The sequence below is a fragment of the Heterodontus francisci genome, chromosome 34 (assembly GCF_036365525.1).
Source record: "Heterodontus francisci isolate sHetFra1 chromosome 34, sHetFra1.hap1, whole genome shotgun sequence".
Classification (NCBI taxonomy): Eukaryota; Metazoa; Chordata; class Chondrichthyes; order Heterodontiformes; family Heterodontidae; genus Heterodontus; species Heterodontus francisci.
The window spans coordinates 43960027-43978042 of NC_090404.1; the positions used below are offsets into that span (position 1 = coordinate 43960027).

An 18016-nucleotide genomic window follows, 5' to 3' on the forward strand; every position below is an offset into this window, starting at 1 on the left:
CAGTAGTACAAATAGGGTGTTAACGGACTGAAGGTTGAACAGCAGCAAGTACAAACCTGAAAAAACAGTGGGTAAGCAAACAGAACAAACTTCGGGCTGCACAGTGGCGCTGTGGTTAGCACTGCAGCCTCACAGCTCCAGGGACCCGGGTTCAATTCCGGGTACTGCCTGTGTGGAGTTTGCAAGTTCTCCCTGTGTCTGCGTGGGTTTCCTCCGGGTGCTCCGGTTTCCTCCCACATGCCAAAGACTTGCAGGTTGATAGGTAAATTGGCCATTAGCAATTGCCCCTAGTATAGGTAGGTGGTAGGGAAAAATATAGGGACAGGTGGGGATGTGGTAGGAATATGAAATTAGTGTAGGATTAGTATAAATGGGTGGTTGATGGTCGGCACAGACTCGGTGGGCCGAAGGGCCTGTTTCAGGGCTGTATCTCTAAACTAAACTAAACTAAGATGAAATGAAATAAACAAAAATAAGAAAATTGTTAAAAATGATAAGAAGAAAAAATAAAAGTAAAATGGGGGGCCTGTCATGCTCAGAAATTATTGAACTCAATGTTCAGTCCGGCAGGCTGTAGTGTGCCTAATCGGTAAATGAGATGCTGTTCCTCGAGCTTGCGTTGATGTCTGGAACACTGCAGCAAGCCCAGGATAGAGATGAGAGCAGGGGGAGTGTTGAAATGGCAAGCAAGCGGAAGCTTGGGGTCCTGCTTGCGGACTGAGCGGAGGTGTTCCGCAAAGCGGTCACCTCGTCTGCGTTTGGTCTCCCCAATGTAGAGGAGACCACATTGTGAGCAGCGAATGCAAGTATACTACATTGAAAGAAGTACAAGTAAATCGCTGCTTCACCTGAAAGGAGTGTTTAGGGCCTGGGATAGTGAGGAGAGAGGAGGTAAATGGGCCTCTCTATCCTGGGCTTGCTGCAGTGTTCCAGTGAACATCAACGCAAGCTCGAGGAACAGCATCTCATTTACCGATTAGGCACACTACAGCCTGCCAGACTGAACATTGAGTTCAATAATTTCAGAGCATGACGGGCCCCCCATTTTACTTTTATTTTTAGTTATTTTTTCTTCTTTACATTTTTATCTTATTTTTGTTTATTTCATTTCATCTTAGTTTCTTCAGTTTGCTTACCCACTATTTTTTTCCCCTATCTATACGTGCCTTTGCTCCATGACCTTTTGGTCAGCCACGTGGCCTTGTCCAATCTACACCTTCTCCTTTGTTATCTGTTGCCCCACCCCCGCCTCACTTGCTTACAACCTTTGACATTTCTAATATTTGCTAGTTCCGAAGAAGGGTCACTGACCCGAAACGTTAACTCTGCTTCTCTTTCCACAGATGCTGCCAGACCTGCTGAGTGGTTCCAGCATTTCTTGTTTTTATTTCAGATTTCCACCATCCGCAGTATTTTGCTTTTATTTTTATAATAAAACCCTGACTTTGATGAAAGGTCAGAGGTGAAACTCTGTTTCTCTTGCTGCAGAGGATTTCCAGCATGTTCTGTTCCTTTTTAATAAAGCCGGAGAGCCACAGGCTGCAGACACAGCCAGTGCAGAGCCAGGAGCCAATCTCAACAGAGAGATGGCACATTACCTGTTGAGTTGTGATGGCCCAGTAGTTAGGGTATTGTGTTTGAAATTCAGTGGGGTTTCTGTTAGCTGTTTTAAATCCTGCTCACCATCAATTTGATTTTGCTTTATTTAGTTGGCTGCCTGGGGAGATCACTGACTTGCAAACTGATCACAATAATACGTGCTGTATTCTATTAAAACAATTGATGTTAAGCTGCTTTTTCTAATTGGAAACATTAAAATTTATTGGCATGAATTGGATATTGTGGACTTGTTAGAAACTAAACACAATATAAAAATGAGTGAGAAATTAACCTCAAAATGAGGTGTCAACCTGGTGAAGCTACAAACCAGGACTACTTGCGTGCCGAACAGCATAAGCTGCAAGCGATAGACAGAGCCAAGCGATCCCATAACCAACTGATCAGATCTAAGCTCTGCAGTCCTGCCACATCTAGTCGTGAATGGTAGTGGACAATTAAACAACTGATTGGAGAAGGTGGCTCCACATGCATCACCATCCTCAATGATGGGGGAGCCCAGCACATCAGTGCAAAAGGTAAGGCTGAAGCCTTTGCAAAAACCTTCAGCCAGAAGTTCCAAGTTGATGATCCCTTTCGGTCTCCTCCTGAAGACCCCAGCATCTTAGATGCCAGTCCTCAGCTAATTCAATTTACTCTGCATGATATCAAGAAACAACTGAAGGCACTGGATTTTTAAAAAAATTCATTCCTGTGGGTGGCAGTGGCTAGGCCAGCATTTATTGCAGAGTTATTTCTCTCTCCACAGATGCTGCCAGACCTGCTGAGTATTTCCAGCATTTCTTGTTTTTATTCGTTGCTCGTGTACTCTATGCCCCTATTCATAAAGCTCAGGACACTGTACACTTTATTAACTGCTCTCTCAACCTGTCCTGCCACCTTCAATGACCTACACACATATACACTGAGGTCCCTCTGCACCTGCATCCCCTTTAGAATTGTACCCTACATTCTATATTGTGTCTCCATGCTCTTCCTACCAAAAGGAATCACTTCACATTTCTCTGCATTGAACTTCATCTGCCACCTGTCTGCCCATTCCACCAACTTGTCTATGTCCTTTTGAAATTCTACACTACCTCCTCACAGTTCACAATGCTTCCAGGTTTCATATCATCTGCAAACTTTTAAATTGTGCCCTGTACACCAAGGTCATTAATATATGGAAAAGCAAGGGTCCCAACATTGACCCCTGGGGAACTCCACTACAAACCTTTCTCCAGCCCAAAAAACATCCATTAACCACTACTCTTTGTTTCCTGTCACTCAGTCAATTTTGAATCCATGTTGCTACTGTCCCTTTTATTCCACACGCGAGACGTTTTCTCACGAGTCTGTTGTGTGGCACTGTATCAAATGCCTTTTGAAAGTCCACATACACTACATCAACAGCATTGCCCTCATCAACCCTCTGTTACCTCCTCAAAAAACTCCAAGTTAAACATGATTTTCCCTTAAGAAATCCATGATGGCTTTCCTTAAATTTTTTATTCATTCATGGGATGTGGGCGTCACTGGCCAGGCCAGCATTTATTGTCCATCCCTTATTGCCATTGAGAAGGTGGTGGTGAGCTGCCTTCTTGAACCGCTGCAGTCCATTTGGGGTAGGTATACCCACAGTGCTGTTAGGGAGTTCCAGGATTTTGACCTAGCGACAGTGAAGGAACGGCGATATAGTTCCAAGTCAGGATGGTGTGTGATTTGGAGGGGAACTTGCAGGTGGCGGTGTTCCCAAGTATTTGCTGCCCTTGTCCTTCTAGTTGGTAGAGGTCGCAGGTTTGGAAGGTGCTGTCTAAGGAGCCTTGGCGCATTGCTGCAGTGCATCTTGTAACTCACATTTGTCCATGTGATGATTGTTTTTGTCCCTAATTATTTTTTCTAGAATTTTTCCAACCACCAAAGTAAACTGACTGGCCTGTAGTTGCTGGGCTGACCTTTACACTCTTTTTTGAACAAGGATGTAACGTCTGCAATTCTCCAGTCCACTGGCACCACCCCCGAGTATAAGAAAGACTGAAAATTATGACCAGTGCCTCTGCGACTTCCCCCTCACTTCCCTCAGTATCCTTGGATGCATCTCATCTGGTCCCTTATTCACTTTAAGTACAGATATCCTATGTAATACATCCCCTTTATCAATTTTAAAGCCTTTTCATGACTGAATTACCTCCTCTTTCACCATTGCCTGGGTTGCATCTTCTTGCTTGATAAAGACTGGTGCAAAGTATCCATTTAATACCTCAGCTGGGCCCTCTGCCTCCATGTGTAAATCCACTTTCTGGTTTCTAATCAGGCCCACTCCTCCATTTCCCACGCTTTTACTATTTAAATGCCTATAGAAAACTTTGGGCTTTCCTTCAATGTTACCTGTTCTTTGTTGAGATTCGGGCCGGAGGGAAGCGGTAGAAGCTGCGACCCGGGGGGTTGATCTTGTGATCTCGCTGTTTAGATTGTCTCCTGCCTCCACACTCGGTGTCTCTGCAACCTGCGAACCCCGAGCTTCATAAACCCGCCTCCCTCTCACCTGCTGCAACAGCGCTCTCTGCCTCAGACCCTGCCGGCCACGCATGCTCAGCTCACACGCCACGTGCCCGCTGATTGACGGCTGCTGTGCACCAATAGGAAAAGCGGGGGTGGAATTGTCGGCCTGAAAGGGCGGAGGGTCCTCCATCCAATCGGAGCGGGAGAGCAGGCTGACGTCAATTAACCGGGCCGGTGGCACTGTCCACTGTCCTCTAGTCCCGCCCCCTCTTGCTAATGGGCGGGAGCTGCCGTCAATCACCCGGACATTGTGAGCTTTCAGGTCAGAGGTCGCTGGTGGGAGATCCAAGTACGGAGTGCGCAGGGGCAGTATGTAACAGTTTTTGGAGTATGTGGAGGGTGAGTGAGAGATGGAGAGAAGTTTGTGACTCGCACTGTGGCCGGATGGAGGAGGGAGGAAAGGAGCTGGCGGGTGGGCCTCAGAAATACCCGGTGTACCCTCAATTTGAAGCTGTCGGTTCCGCGTTTCTACTTAGCTGGGCGGCAGCTGCGGGGCTTCTCCCGGTGACAGGCCCGGGGTTAACGGCCGCCAGATTTCCAGCTCTTTTGGAGGAATTAAAGATTAATAAAGTGTAACATCAAAGGAGAAAACTTTAAAGGAAACTGAGCTCAGTTATAAAGGGGCCTGGGGGAGGGGAGGGAGGGAGGAACCATTTGGGACACAGCACAGGGCAGGAGGTCCCCCCTCCCCCACTCCCTGGTTCCACAAAGACTCCCCTTGGACTGGGCCACACCTGGGCAGGGCTGGCTCAAGGTGCAGGAAGTTGATAGGCTGAGCTGTGGACTGGGAGGAGTGGAGGGTTTGACTGACAGGCCTGGGGAGGGGGATATCAGGGCAGGTACACACACTGCTCCCCCTTTTCCTCCTGGGATGTTTTACTGGAGTCGTGTTGCTGAACTCTGTCTCCCTATCCTGGTAATGTCGGTGGATTGTAGGTTGCTGTGAGTGTTGGACTATATTGCCTCCTCATTCTTCCTCCTCCCACTCCGAGTTCCAGGCTGCAGGCTCCAGTGGCTTGACGCGCCAGAAACATTCACTCAATTTCTTTCTTCACAGATGCTGCCCGACTTGCTGAGTATTTCCAGCATTTTCTCCTTTTATTTCAGATTTCCAACATTCACAGTATTTTGTTGTTGTTTTATTACAGGCGTTGCTCACAGAACTGAGCTAGAAATACTAACGGACCAATTAAGAGCCGCTTTATATCGGGGTGGGTGTCGGATGTGGAAGTAATAGAGTCATCGAGTTATACAGCACAGAAACAGGCCCTTCGGCCCACCACGTCTGTGCTGGTCATCAAGCCTATCCTGATCTCATTTCCCAGCACTAGGCCTGTAGCCTTGTATGCTATGGCATTTCAAGTGCTCATCTAAGTACTTCTTAAATGTTGTGAGGGTTTCTGCCCCTACCAGCCCTTCAGGCAGTGTGTTCCAGATTCCGACCACCCTCTGGAAAAATCATTTCCTCAAATCCCCTCTAAACCTCCTGCCCCTTACCTTAAATCTATGCCCCCTGGTTATTGACACCTCCGCGAAGTGAAAAAGTTTTTTCCTATCTACCCTATCTATGCCCTTAATAATTTTTGTATACCTCGATCAGGTACCCCCTCAGCCTTCTCTGCTCTAAGGAAAATAACGTTAGCCTATCCAGTCTCTCTGCATAGCTGAAATGCTCCAGCCCAGGCAACATCCTGGTGAATCTCCTCTACACCGTCTCTAGTGCAATCATGTCCTTCCAAGACCCTCACCTCCTCTGTAGGTCTTTTTGCATCAGTTTGATCTGGAGTGGAGATGCAGGAGCAGCTGCTGGATTTAACCCTGAGTAGTTTTGAGCCTCATCGGTCCCAGCAATTTCCAATGTGAAAGTGTCAAGGGAGGTAGATTCCAGGGGATATGAGGTTGCTAAACGGACACCAACCACTCAGTGTAAAAGAGTATTCTTTTATTAAGTATTTCCATAGAGGCTTTTCATCCATTTTAAATATGTAGATTTTTTTCACTTCATTCCTGGGATATGGGCGTCACTAGCCAGACCAGCATATATTACCAATCCCCAGTTGCCCATTGAGAAGGTGATGGTGGGCCTTCTTCTTGAACCGCTGCAGTCTGTGTGGTGGAGGTGCTCCCACAATGGTGTTAGGGAAGGAGTTACAGGATTTTCACCCAGTGATGATGAAGGAATGGTGATATATGTCCAAGTTAGCAACAACTTTGTATTTATATAGCCCCTTTAATGCAATAAAATGTTCCAAGGTGTTTCACAGGAGTGTTATAAAGTAACATTTGACACTGAGCCACATAAGATATTAGGGCAGATGAGCAAAAGCTTGATCAGAGAGGTGGGTTTTAAGAAGTGTCTGAAGCACGGAAGGTGAGGGGGAGAGGTGGAGAGGATTAGGGAGGGATTTCCAAAGCTTATGGCCTTGGCAGCTGAAGGCACAGCCATCAGTGGGGGAGCAATGAAAATTGGGGATGGACAAGATGCTGGAATTAGATGAGCCCTGATCTCTCGGAGGGTTGTAGGTCTGGAGGAGATTATAGAGATAGTGAGGGGTGAGGGCATGGAGGGATTTGAAAGCAAGGATGAGGATTTTAAAAATTGAGGTGCTATTTAACTGGGAGTCTGTGTCAGTCAGTGAGCACAGTGGTGATGGGTGAACAGGACTTGGTTTGAGTAAGGACACAGACAGCAGAATTTTGGATGATCTCAAGTTTACGGAGGGTAGAATGTGGGAGGCCGGCCAGGAATGTGTTAGAATAGTCAAGTTGGGAGGTAACAAATACATGGATGTAAGTTTCAGAGGCAGATGAGATGAGGCAGTGGTGAAGTCTGGTGATGTTACTGAGGTGGAAATAGGTGGTCTGAGTGATGGTGCTGATATGCAGTCGGAAGCTCATCTCAGGGTCAAATATGACACCAAATTTATGAATGGTCTGGTTTAGCCTCAGACAGTTTCCATAGAGAGACGGATAGAGTTGGTGGCTCGGGAGTGGAGTTTGTAACAGGAACTTAAGACAAGGGCTTCAGATTCCCAATATTTAATTGGAGGAAATTTCTGTTCATCCAGTACTGGATGTCAGACAGTCAGGATGGTGTGTGACTTGGAGGGGAACTTGGAGGTGATGGTGTTCACATACACCTGCTGTCCTGGTCATTCTCGATGATGAAAGTTGAGGGTTTGGGAGGTTCTGCCAGAGTTCTGATCGAGCTGTAGATATATAAAATGCCTCTCCTCTCCTTGCCCCTCCATCCCTCCCCCTCTCTCTCTGTCCTCCTATAGAGGGCAGAGTCTTGTGTAGGTCCAGACTGGGTGGCAGGTTCCCTTCCCTGAAGGACATTATTGAACCAATTGGGGTTGTACATCAATCCAGCAGCTTTCATGGTCACTTTTTCCTATTGCTGGTCCCATAAGTGACCAGATTCATTCAGTTCCGTTTCACAACCTGCCTTTGTTTTTTTGTGGGTTCTCTCACACTCTTTTTTTCTGTTTTAAATCAAGTTCACAGGGTTTTAGAAGGGGAGGAATTGCAGCCGTGAAATGCAAAGCAAACGTCAGATCAGGATCTGAAGGAATCACCCAATTTATCGTAACCCGAATATCACTGGATTTTAAACCTGAAAGGAAAAAGCAGCGATCACCGTGGGGAGAAACTGTACACATGTTCTGTGTGTGGACGAGGTTTCAGCTGATCATCTGGCCTGTCGAAACGCAAGTGCAGTCACACTGGGAAGAAACCATGTAAATATGGGGACTGTGGAAAGGGATTCAATCATTCAGTTGAGCTGGAAACTCATCCATGCAGTCACACCCTGGAGAGGCCGTTCACCTGCTCCGAGTGTGGAAAGGGATTCACTCAATCATCCTACCCGCTGACACACCAGCGGGTTCACAATGACGAGAGAACTTTTATATAACCATTCTGTGGAAATTGCTGTCAAGGTTCTGCTGAACTGATGTCCCATCAACATGTTCACACTGACAAGAGTCCCAGATGTGGGATGGGGTTCCGGCAATCATCTGAACTCACTGTACACCAGCGAGTTCACACTGGAGAGAAGCCATTCACCTGCTCTGTGTGTGGGAAGGCATTTACTCGGTCATCCAACCTGCGGACACACCAGCAACTTCACACTGAGGAGAGGTCGTTCACCTGCTCGGAGTGTGGGAAGGGATTCACTCAGTCATCCCACCTGCTGACACACCAGCGAGTTCACACTGGGGAGAGGCCGTTCACCTGCTCAGAGTGTGGGCAGAGATTCACTCAGTCATCCAACCTGCGGACACACCAGCGAGTTCACACTGGGGAGAGGCCGTTTACCTGCTCCGAGTGTGGGAAGGGTTTCATTCAGTCATCCAACCTGCTGACACACCAGCGAGTTCACACTGGGGAGAGGCCGTTCACCTGCTCAGTGTGTGGGAAGGGATTTGCTCAGTCATCGGACCTGCTGACACACCAGCATCTTCACACTGAGAAGCGGCCATTCACCTGCTCAGATTGTGGGAAGGGATTCACTCGGTCATCCAACCTGCGGACACACCAGCAACTTCACACTGAGAAGAGGCCATTCACCTGCTCAGTGTGTGGGAAGGGATTCACTCAGTCATCCCACCTGCTGACACACCAGCGACTTCACACTGGGGAGAGGCCGTTCACCTGCTCAGAGTGTGGGCAGAGATTCACTCAGTCATCCAACCTGCTGACACACCAGCGAGTTCACACTGGGGAGAGGCCGTTCACCTGCTCCAAGTGTGGGAAGGGATTCATTCAGTCATCCAACCTGCTGACACACCAGCGAGTTCACACTAGGGAGAGGCCATTCAGCTGCTCAGTGTGTGGGAAGGGATTCACTCAGTCATCCACCATGCTGCGACACCAGCGAGTTCACACAGGGGAGAAGCCGTTCATCTGCTCAGAGTGTGGGAAGGGATTCACTCAGTCATCGGACCTGCTGACACACCAGCATGTTCACTCTGGGAAGAGGCCATTCACCTGCTCAGAGTGTGGGAAGGGATTCACTCGGTCATCCCACCTACTGACACACCAGCGAGTTCACAAGTAACTCGGGGATAAGAACTTCCTGCCAAATGGCAGATTACCGACATTGGGGTTTCGGAAATCTACCATTGGCTTCTCCCTTTCCATTTTTTATTGATGCACTACTGCAAAGCTGTTTTTAACTTGTCTTTATTTTTTATTTTCTTACACCTTGGTGGAAATGAACTTCAGCCAGGAAAGCAAGTGGGTGGAACTGCATACTCCTTCACAATTTCAGTGTGTCAGTCTTTTGTAAATGGCCAAAAAGGAGGTGTGTGTATACACAGGTCTGTCGTGGGGATGGTGTTAGAATCGATCATTAAGGAGGCTGTGGTTGGGCACTTAGAAAAACTCAAGGTAATCAGGAATAGCCAGCATGGTTTTGTGAAAGGGAAATCATATTTAAACAATGTATTGGAATTCTTTGAAGGAGTAACATGCGCTGTGGATAAAGGGGAGCCCGTTGACCTACTGTACTTGAATTTCCAGAAGGCATTTGACAAGGTGCCACATAAAAGGTTATTGCACAATGTTGAAACTCATGGTGTAGGGGGTAACGTATTAGCATGAATAGAAGATTAGCTGGCTGGCAGAAAACAGAGTATGCATAAATGGGTCCTTTTCTGCGTGACAGGATGTGATGAGTGGAGTCCCGCAGGGGTCTGTGCTGGGTCCTGAACTTTTTATATCAATGATTTAGATGAGGGGAGTGATGGCATTGTATTTAAATTTGCAGATGACACAAAGATAGGTAGGAAAGTATGCTGTGAAGAGGACATAAGATTGCAGACCGATTATAGATAGGTTGAGTGAGTGGGTAAAATCTGGCAGATGATGGAGTATAATGTGGGAAAATGTGAAATTGTTCACTTTGGCAGGAAGAATAAAAAAGCAGAGTATTACTTAAACGGAGAACGACTGCAGAATTCCGAGGTGCAAAGGGATCTAGGTATTCGAGTGCATGAGTCACAAAAAGTAATAAAGAAGGCTAATGGAATGCTATCGTTTATTATGAGAGGAATTGAAAATAAAAGTAAGGATGTTATGCTTCAGTTATACAGGACATGGTGAGACCACATCTCGAATACTGTGTACTGTTTTGGTCTGCTCATTGAAGGAAAGATGTAAATGTGTTGGAGGTGGTTCACAGGAGGTTTACTAGATTGATACATGGAATGAGCAGGTTGTCTTATGAGGAAAGGTTGGACAGACTGGGATTGTTTTCACTGGAGTTTAGAAGAGTGAGACGAGACTTGATTGAAGTATATAAGATCCTGAACGGTCTTAAGGTAGATGTGGAAAGGATGTTTCCTCTTGTGGGTGAGTCCAGAACTAGGGGACAGTGTTTTAAAATGAGTGGCTGCCCTTTTAGGACAGAGATGAAGAGAAGTTTTTTCTCAGAGGGTTGTGCAACTTTGGAACTCTCTGCCTCAGAAGGTGGTGGAGGTGTGGTCATTGAATTTTTTAAGGCGAGGGTAGATAGATTCTCATTAGGCAAGGGAATGAAAGGTTATCGAGGGTAGATGGGAATGTGGAACCCGAGACACAAACCGATCAGCCATGTTATTGAATGGTGGAGCAGGCTAGAGGGGCCGAATGGCCGACTTCTGCTCTCACTTCTTATGTTCTTGCGCATGACCAATTCCCCAATGTTTGTTTTTGCAGTCATGGGATATCTTAGCAGAGACCACCTGAGAACTGACACAGCCCATTTGACATGGCTTAAAATTAATGGTGCAGGTTCAGTAGCTGGCAAGTCGCTGGTCTGCAGCAAAAACATTGGTCTGTCAATAGGAATTTGAAACTTGCTTCCATTTACACAGCAGTGTGTGTCTGAAATAATTTCTGAAAACTCTGCACAAACTGGTTACTGTAGAGATTGTCGTCGGCTGTCCCTCGATTTGAGGATGACGTCCACTCAAAGTTTCTGCCATGGGTCTTCAGGTCACTGAACAGGCCAATTCACGACCTGCAGATCTTTGGGCACATGGGGCAGGATGTCCCACCAGGTAGTGGGACCTGGAGTGCAGGGATTGCTTCCTGGAGGTACAACACTAGTCTCATTACTTCTCCACTGTCACTAGCAAGATCTGGGAAATTTTTTGATAAATATCACCCACAATTGAGGGAGACAAAAGCAGCCATTAGAGAAGCTAAGAGATCTTTGGAAAAGAAGATGGTGAACAATTCATTGAACCGATCAGCATATCCTTCCATCCCTTTTTCCCTCATGTACTTGTCTAGCTTCCCCATAAATGTATCTCTGCTATTCACCTCAACTACTCCCTGTGGTAGCATGTTCCACATTCTTCCCTCTCTTTGGGTAACAAAGTTTCTCCTGAATTCCCTATTGGATTTATTAGTGACTATCTGATATTTATCACTAGTTTTAGAATCCACACCAGTGGAAACATTTTCTACACATCTACCCTGTAGAACCCTTTACTAAGCCTCAAGATCTCTATTAGATCACCCATCAACCATCTCCTTTATCTTGAGAAAAGAGCTCCAGCCTTTCCTGAAAAGTATATCATCTCAGTTCTCGGACCAACCTTGCAAATCTTCTTTGCAGTTTTTCCCAGGGCTTCCATATTCTTTTGATAATAGAGACCAGAACTGTTCACAGTTCTCCAAGTGTGATCAAAGCAAGGTTCAATACAAGTTCTATCCCTCTAGAAATGAAACCTCATTCTTTATTTGCTTCTTTTATGGCATTTTTAACCTGTTGCTACTTTTATTGGTCTGTGTATCTGTATCCTCGATCCCTTTACAGCACATTTATCTGTATTGAAATTCATTTGCCAATTACATTCCGGTCTACAAGTTCAATATCTTTGTGCATCTTTTCAGTTTTCCTCAGGAGTAACTCTATCTCCCAACTTGGTGTCATTCACAAATTTTGAAATTGTACTTCCAATTCCCGAGTCTAAATCATTTATGTAAATGGTGAATAACTGTGATCCCAGCACCAATCCCTGCAGAACATCACTTCCCACCTTCCGCCAGTCTGAGTACCTACTCTTAACCCCTATTCTCTGTTTTCTCTTTTGTAACCAGCTTGCTATCCATAACAGTATGTACAATCTGCAAGGTGACCAAGATCAGGCTGTGTAGAGTGAAGGACCAGGCAGCAGATTGGATGGAAAGATGGTTACAAAACAAAAATCAGAGGGTTGGATTTACAGGGAGTTTATAGCTGTGTCTGGTGAGTGTGACTGTCTACCCCCATTGTGTGAGCTGTGGGAGCTCATCAAACTCTCCCAGTTAAAGACTGATTAACAGATCAGGCTGGAATCAAATGGTTCCAGCCATGGAAGGAGCGTTAAACAGCCTGTGAATCCTTCCACTAATTCACACTGTTCTCCAAGGGAAGAGTTCAAAGAGAAACAGAGATTATTTCCTGAAATAATCCCTGCTGTCTGTCCTGAATGAATTCATTTCACTAATAAATGTTGAAATGTTTGCTCCACATCCACAGGGACTCATCTGTTTAAAACCACAACAGAAAAGGACCAGTTTGTTCCTGGAGTTTGAAAGAAATCAGGTTTCAAAATAATGCAGAGTTTCAGCCAATGAGGGAGATTCAATCTCAGTCCCGCCCACTCCGTACTACAAGCCCCGCCCCTCATTCACCCCGATTGGTTGGAGGACAAACTTCCAGCTTGGTCCCCAGCCCCTCCCTGCTCTTTCTTATTGGTCTGGAGATGATGTAAATCAACCGGGCATTGTGAACTGCTAAGTAAGAGATGTGGAGGGAACGGGTTAATAAATCCCGAGGGGTGGGGGTGGTGGGAGCGGCTCCCGGGTTCACCCCGGCCGGAAGGTGCAGTGTAAGTGGCAAACTCCAGGAGGAACAACAAGAGTTGGGAATGCTCAGGGAGCGTCTCTAAATGGAAGAAAGATGGAGACTGGAGAGGGAGCGTCTGTAAATGAAAAAGGATTGCTAAACACTGAGAAAGATGGTACCAGATCTCTGGAGGATATTGACAGACTGGTGCAATTGGCAGATACCTGGCATATGAAATTTCATGATAAAAGTATAAAGTATTGCATTTTGGAAGGAAGAATGAGGAAAGGCAATATAAATTAAATAGTACAATTTTAAACAGAGTGTAGGATCAGAGAGACCTGGGGGTTCCTGTACACAAATCTTTCAAGGTGGCAGGACAAATTGATAAAGCTGTTTAAAAAGCATTCCAGATCCTTGGCTTTATAAATAGAAACCTAGACTACAGAGGCAAGGAGGTTCTGTTAAACCTTTATAAATCACTAGTTAGATCTCAGCTGGAGTATTGTGTCCAGTTCTGGGCACCAGACTTTAGAAAAGAGTCAAGACCTTGGAGAGGGTGCAGAGGAGATTTACTAGAATGATACCAGGGATGAGGGGTTTCAGTTCTCTGGAGAAACTGGGATTGCTCTCCTGAGAGCAGAGAAGGTTAAGGCGAGATTTAATAGACATGTTCAAAATGATGAGGGATTTTCAATGAGTAGAGAGGGAGAAACTGTTTCGACTGGCAGGAGGGTCAGTAACCAGAAGTTATAGATTTAAAATAATTGGCCAATAAAGCTAGCAGGAAGAGGTGAGGAGAAATGTTTTTCGGCAGTGAGTTGCTCTGATCTGAAATGCATGACCTGAAAGAGTGGAGGAAGCAGATTCAATAATAGCTTTCAAACGGGAATTGGATAAAAACTTCAGAGAGGAGATTTTCCAAGGCTATGGGGAAGGTTTGGTGGAGTGGGACTAATTGGATAGTTCTTTCAGCGAGCCAGCACAGAAATGATGGACTGAATGGCCTCCTTCTGAGTGTATGATTATATGAAATGATGATCAGGAAGCATCTGCATAAGGAGGAGAAATGGAGAGTGGTCAGTGAGAGCCCATCACCAGAACTTGGAGATGTTACAATGGACAGGGAGGGTCAGAGTGTCGGAGGAGGAGGAGAAAGCACATACACACAGAGAGAGTCAGCATCTTCAGAGAGAGGGGAACCAGAGAGTGTAGAACAGAACCCAACCAGATTCAGCTGTTACACTCACAGAAGGAACAAGGATGAAAAATGAAGTGAACTGGAGCAGTTATGAACTATAAAAAATGAACTGGTGAGTTAAACTCCAAAACATGGACATATTGCTGCAGACAAGATTAGGTAGAGGGTCAAGTGACTCCCCTCCTGTAATACAGAATACATCTGGGCTGTTGGAGACCAAAACCCATCACATCTGGTCCAGCCTTGGCAAGGCATGAAAATGGGTAACAGGCAATTCACAGCAAAGCAGCTCCTGTCTTCAACAATTGTGTCATCAAAGACCCTGGCAGAGAGGGAGACTGTGGATTCAAAAGCCAAAATAATAGGTGTGGCCTAACACCACGATATCATGATGAGCCATCTTCAAATCCCATTTTTAACAATGGTGCACGTTCAAAGACATTGTATAAACCCTGCAGGGGAGAGCATTCTTTGGTCACATGACTGAAATCAAGCTAAGACTTTTTTTTTATAGAGAGAGACTGAAGGCCATACTTCCAGCCAGAGAAGCTGTGAGGCTGACCAGCCAAGCAAAGGTGCCCTGTCTGCAAGAACAGTTTCAAACCAACTTTGAACAACTTAGGCAGAGAGAAATTGCAAGGTGACTTTGAAATCCCCATGAGCAGAAATAAACCAGAAGTCTGCAACACTTCAACAAGTTCAAGACCACAAACATCCAGGCCTGCACCTTTGAAAAGATATTCCTCCCAAGACGATTAAACAGGCTTTTGCAAACCACAAAATCTTACATCACTTGGGACTTTAACTGCATCTTACCTTTTCCTTTCTATTTATCTATCCTTATGTGTGTTTGTCTGTGTGAGTGGGTGAAGGTTGTGAACAATTCAGTTTTTGTGCAAAAGGTAGTTGCCTTTGTTTCTTTAAATCTATGAGAAAATCTGTCGTTGGTCTGTTTATTTGACCCTTAAACACTCAGTGGCTTAAACACTAGTTTAACAAAAGCACTCTCTGTGTTCAGTTGGGAGGTGAAAATTGGAAGCCAGCCATCCCATTTCCTACCTGTCTGTAACAGGAGACTGAGTGTAATGTATCCAGGTTTGTTAATGATAGAGTTAGGTGGGAAAGTAAGCAGTGAGGAGGACACAAACAGGCTGCAGAGGGATATAGACAGGTGAGTGGGCAGGAACATGGCAGATAGAATACAATGTGGTAAAGTGTGAAGTCATTCAGTTTGATAGGAAAAATAAAAAGTCAGTTTCTTTTCTGAATGGTGAGAGACTGAGAAATGTTTGCATTCAGAGGGACCTGGTGTCCTCGTACATGAATCACAGAAAGTTAACATGCAGGTACAAGGAAGGCAATTGGTATGTTAGCTTTTGTTACAAATGGATTGGGGTATAACAGTAAAGAAGTCTTACTACAATTATACAGGACATTAGTGAGGCTCCACCTGGAGTACAGTGTGCAGTTTTGGTCTCCTTACCTAAGGAGGGACATACTTGCCCTTGAGGGAATGCAATGAAGGTTCACTAGTCTGGTCCTGAGATGACAGGATTGTTCTATTCATTGACAGAATTTGGACATTGTTGGAAAGGCCAGCATTTATTTCCCATTCCTAATTGCCCTTGAGAAGGTGTTGGTGAGCCTCCTCCTTGAATAGAACGTTCGTATTTCGTAGGGCAGTTAAGTCAACACATTCCTGTCGGTCTGGAGTAACATCTAGGCCAGATTGGATAAGGATGGCAGATTTTCTTCCCTAAAGTGCATTCGCATAGGGGCAGGAGTAGGCCATTCAGCCCATTGAGCCTGCCTCACCATTCTATATAAAAATGGCTGATCATCCACTTCAATGCCATTTTCCCACACTATCCTCATATCCCCTTGTGTTATTTGTATTTAGAAAATTGTCAATCTTTTCTTTAAGCATACTCAATGACTGCTATGTCCAGACTGGCCAAGAGAGTGTGGAGAAATGGCGCACTGACACGGAACACAAAGGTCCGAGTGTATCAGGCCTGTGTCCTCAGTACCTTGCTCCACGTATGTCAGCCAAGAGCGACGTCTCAATTCATTCCATCTTTGCTGCCTCCGGAGAATCTTTGGCACCAGGTGGCAGGACCGTACCTCCAACACAGAAGTCCTCAAAGCAGCCAATATCCCCAGCATATACACACTACTGAGCCAGCGGCGCTTGAGATGGCTTGGCCATGTGAGCCGCATGGAAGATGGCAGGATCCCCAAGGACACATTGTACAGCGAGCTTGTCACTGGTATCAGACCCACTGGCCGTCCATGTCTCCGCTTTAAAGACATCTGCAAACGTGATATGAAGTCCTGTAACATTGATCACAAGTCGTGGGAGTCAGTTGCCAGCGATCGCCAGAGCTGGCGGACAGCCATAAAGGCGGGGCTAAAGTGAGGCGAGTCGAAGAGACTTAGCAGTTGGCAGGAAAAAAGACAAGCGCAAGGGGAGAGCCAACTGTGTAACAGCCCCGACAACCAATTTTATCTGTAGTACCTGTGGAGAGAAAATATAAGGTATACGAAAAAAAAAACATGCATTTCTCTCATTCATTCACAAATAATAAAACTTATTAAAATCGCCCCCTTTTTTGGCATCCCAATGAACATGTGATTGTTTGTGGGGAGGTTTTGCTTCCATTTGCCCATTTCCATGGCTGCCATGGGGGTGGGGAGGGGAGTTTGGCTGGGGCTCAATGATTCAATTAGCCCTCAGTTGGATTTTTTTTCCTCCGGAGAGTCAGTAGTGGGCGGGTCTATCGTGAACTCTCTTTCAGTGCTTTGATGAGTCATGCAGAGGCTTTTGACTTCAGGGATTGGTAGTTCACTTTTTTTTCTGACTCTGGGGGAGGATTATTCGCTAATCCCCCCTTTGTCCTCTGGGACACTCCTGCCTGCAGGTATTTGGGCAAACTCTGCTGCACTCCCCTGTGGCACTTCGACTAGGTGAGACATCACCCTCGCGATTTCTCTGCCCCCCCCCCAGAGGTCTTTTTGTCCCTGCATGTTCCTGTAAATGCTGTTATCAACTCTGGTGGGGTGCGTCTCATGTCTGCATTTATGTAGGAGGATGTGGGGTCTAACCTTTCACATTTTTTGGGGTTGGCTGACCGGACAGTAAGAGTTTTCATCTGGGGTTCCTCCTGGACTTCCTTTAACCTGCCCTCCAGGACACTTTTTCTCCTTCCCTTTATAAACTTTTGCCTTGCCTTGTGCCTGCCTGTCCCTTTTTGTTCTCGGTGGGGGTCCCTTACAGTTCACTAGCCCTCTGCTGGATGGTCCTCTGAACACCGGAACAGGACTTAGGGGTGCAGGTTTCACTGCAGGTTGGGATTTCCCCTCAACCTGCACATGTGGCCACTCCTGCAGTACTCCACCACATCTTTGTGGAGTTTTGTCCAGTCAAACTGCTGTCTTATGCAGGTTTTGGTCTTTCATATACCAGCATATATACAGCCACTGTAGTCTCATGGGCCCTTCTTAATATTTCTGGCTGATATCTCTGCAGCACCACTAACAGGTGAACTACTGTCCACACCTTGCTCTCAGGTCTGTGAGGGGAACTCCATTTCCTCATCAGTACCTCATTCTTAAAATAGTAGCAATCAGGGACTCCCTCTGCTTCAGTCTCAGACTGGGCAACCTGTGCTAACTCTCACAATATTGGGTCAGGTCGCTGAGCCTCAGCTAGAGAAAATTTGTTTAATTCATTCCCTGGGGTCTCCCAACTTTCCAAAGAAAGTCTCGGACAGGCAGACGTCATGGTCATCTGCCTGCAGTGCCAATGCAGTTAAAGGCCTGCTCAGGTATAC

General features: G+C 46.0%; 2 protein-coding genes across 4 annotated transcripts in view; one reads left to right on the forward strand and one right to left on the reverse strand.

Moving 5' to 3' along the window:
• LOC137349428 (zinc finger protein 420-like) overlaps positions 1 to 16093 on the forward strand; it is a 30127-nt gene extending 14034 nt beyond the window's left edge. The window contains exon 2 of the mRNA XM_068014942.1: positions 8152 to 16093. Within this exon, the coding sequence (XP_067871043.1) occupies positions 8152 to 9220 (1069 nt within the window). The 3' untranslated portion in view covers positions 9221 to 16093. The remainder of the gene's footprint in view (positions 1 to 8151) is intronic.
• The window catches only part of LOC137349426 (histone-lysine N-methyltransferase PRDM9-like), a 46081-nt gene that overhangs the window by 8347 nt on the left and 19718 nt on the right, over positions 1 to 18016 (reverse strand). For 2 of the 3 annotated variants that reach the window (XM_068014937.1, XM_068014939.1), the window contains exon 1: positions 3985 to 4160. The exons of the other annotated variant lie outside the window; for it this stretch is intronic. The gene's annotated coding sequence lies outside the window, so the exon portion shown is untranslated. Of the gene's footprint in view, positions 1 to 3984; positions 4161 to 18016 lie in introns of those variants that run through there. 3 annotated transcript variants of the gene reach the window in all.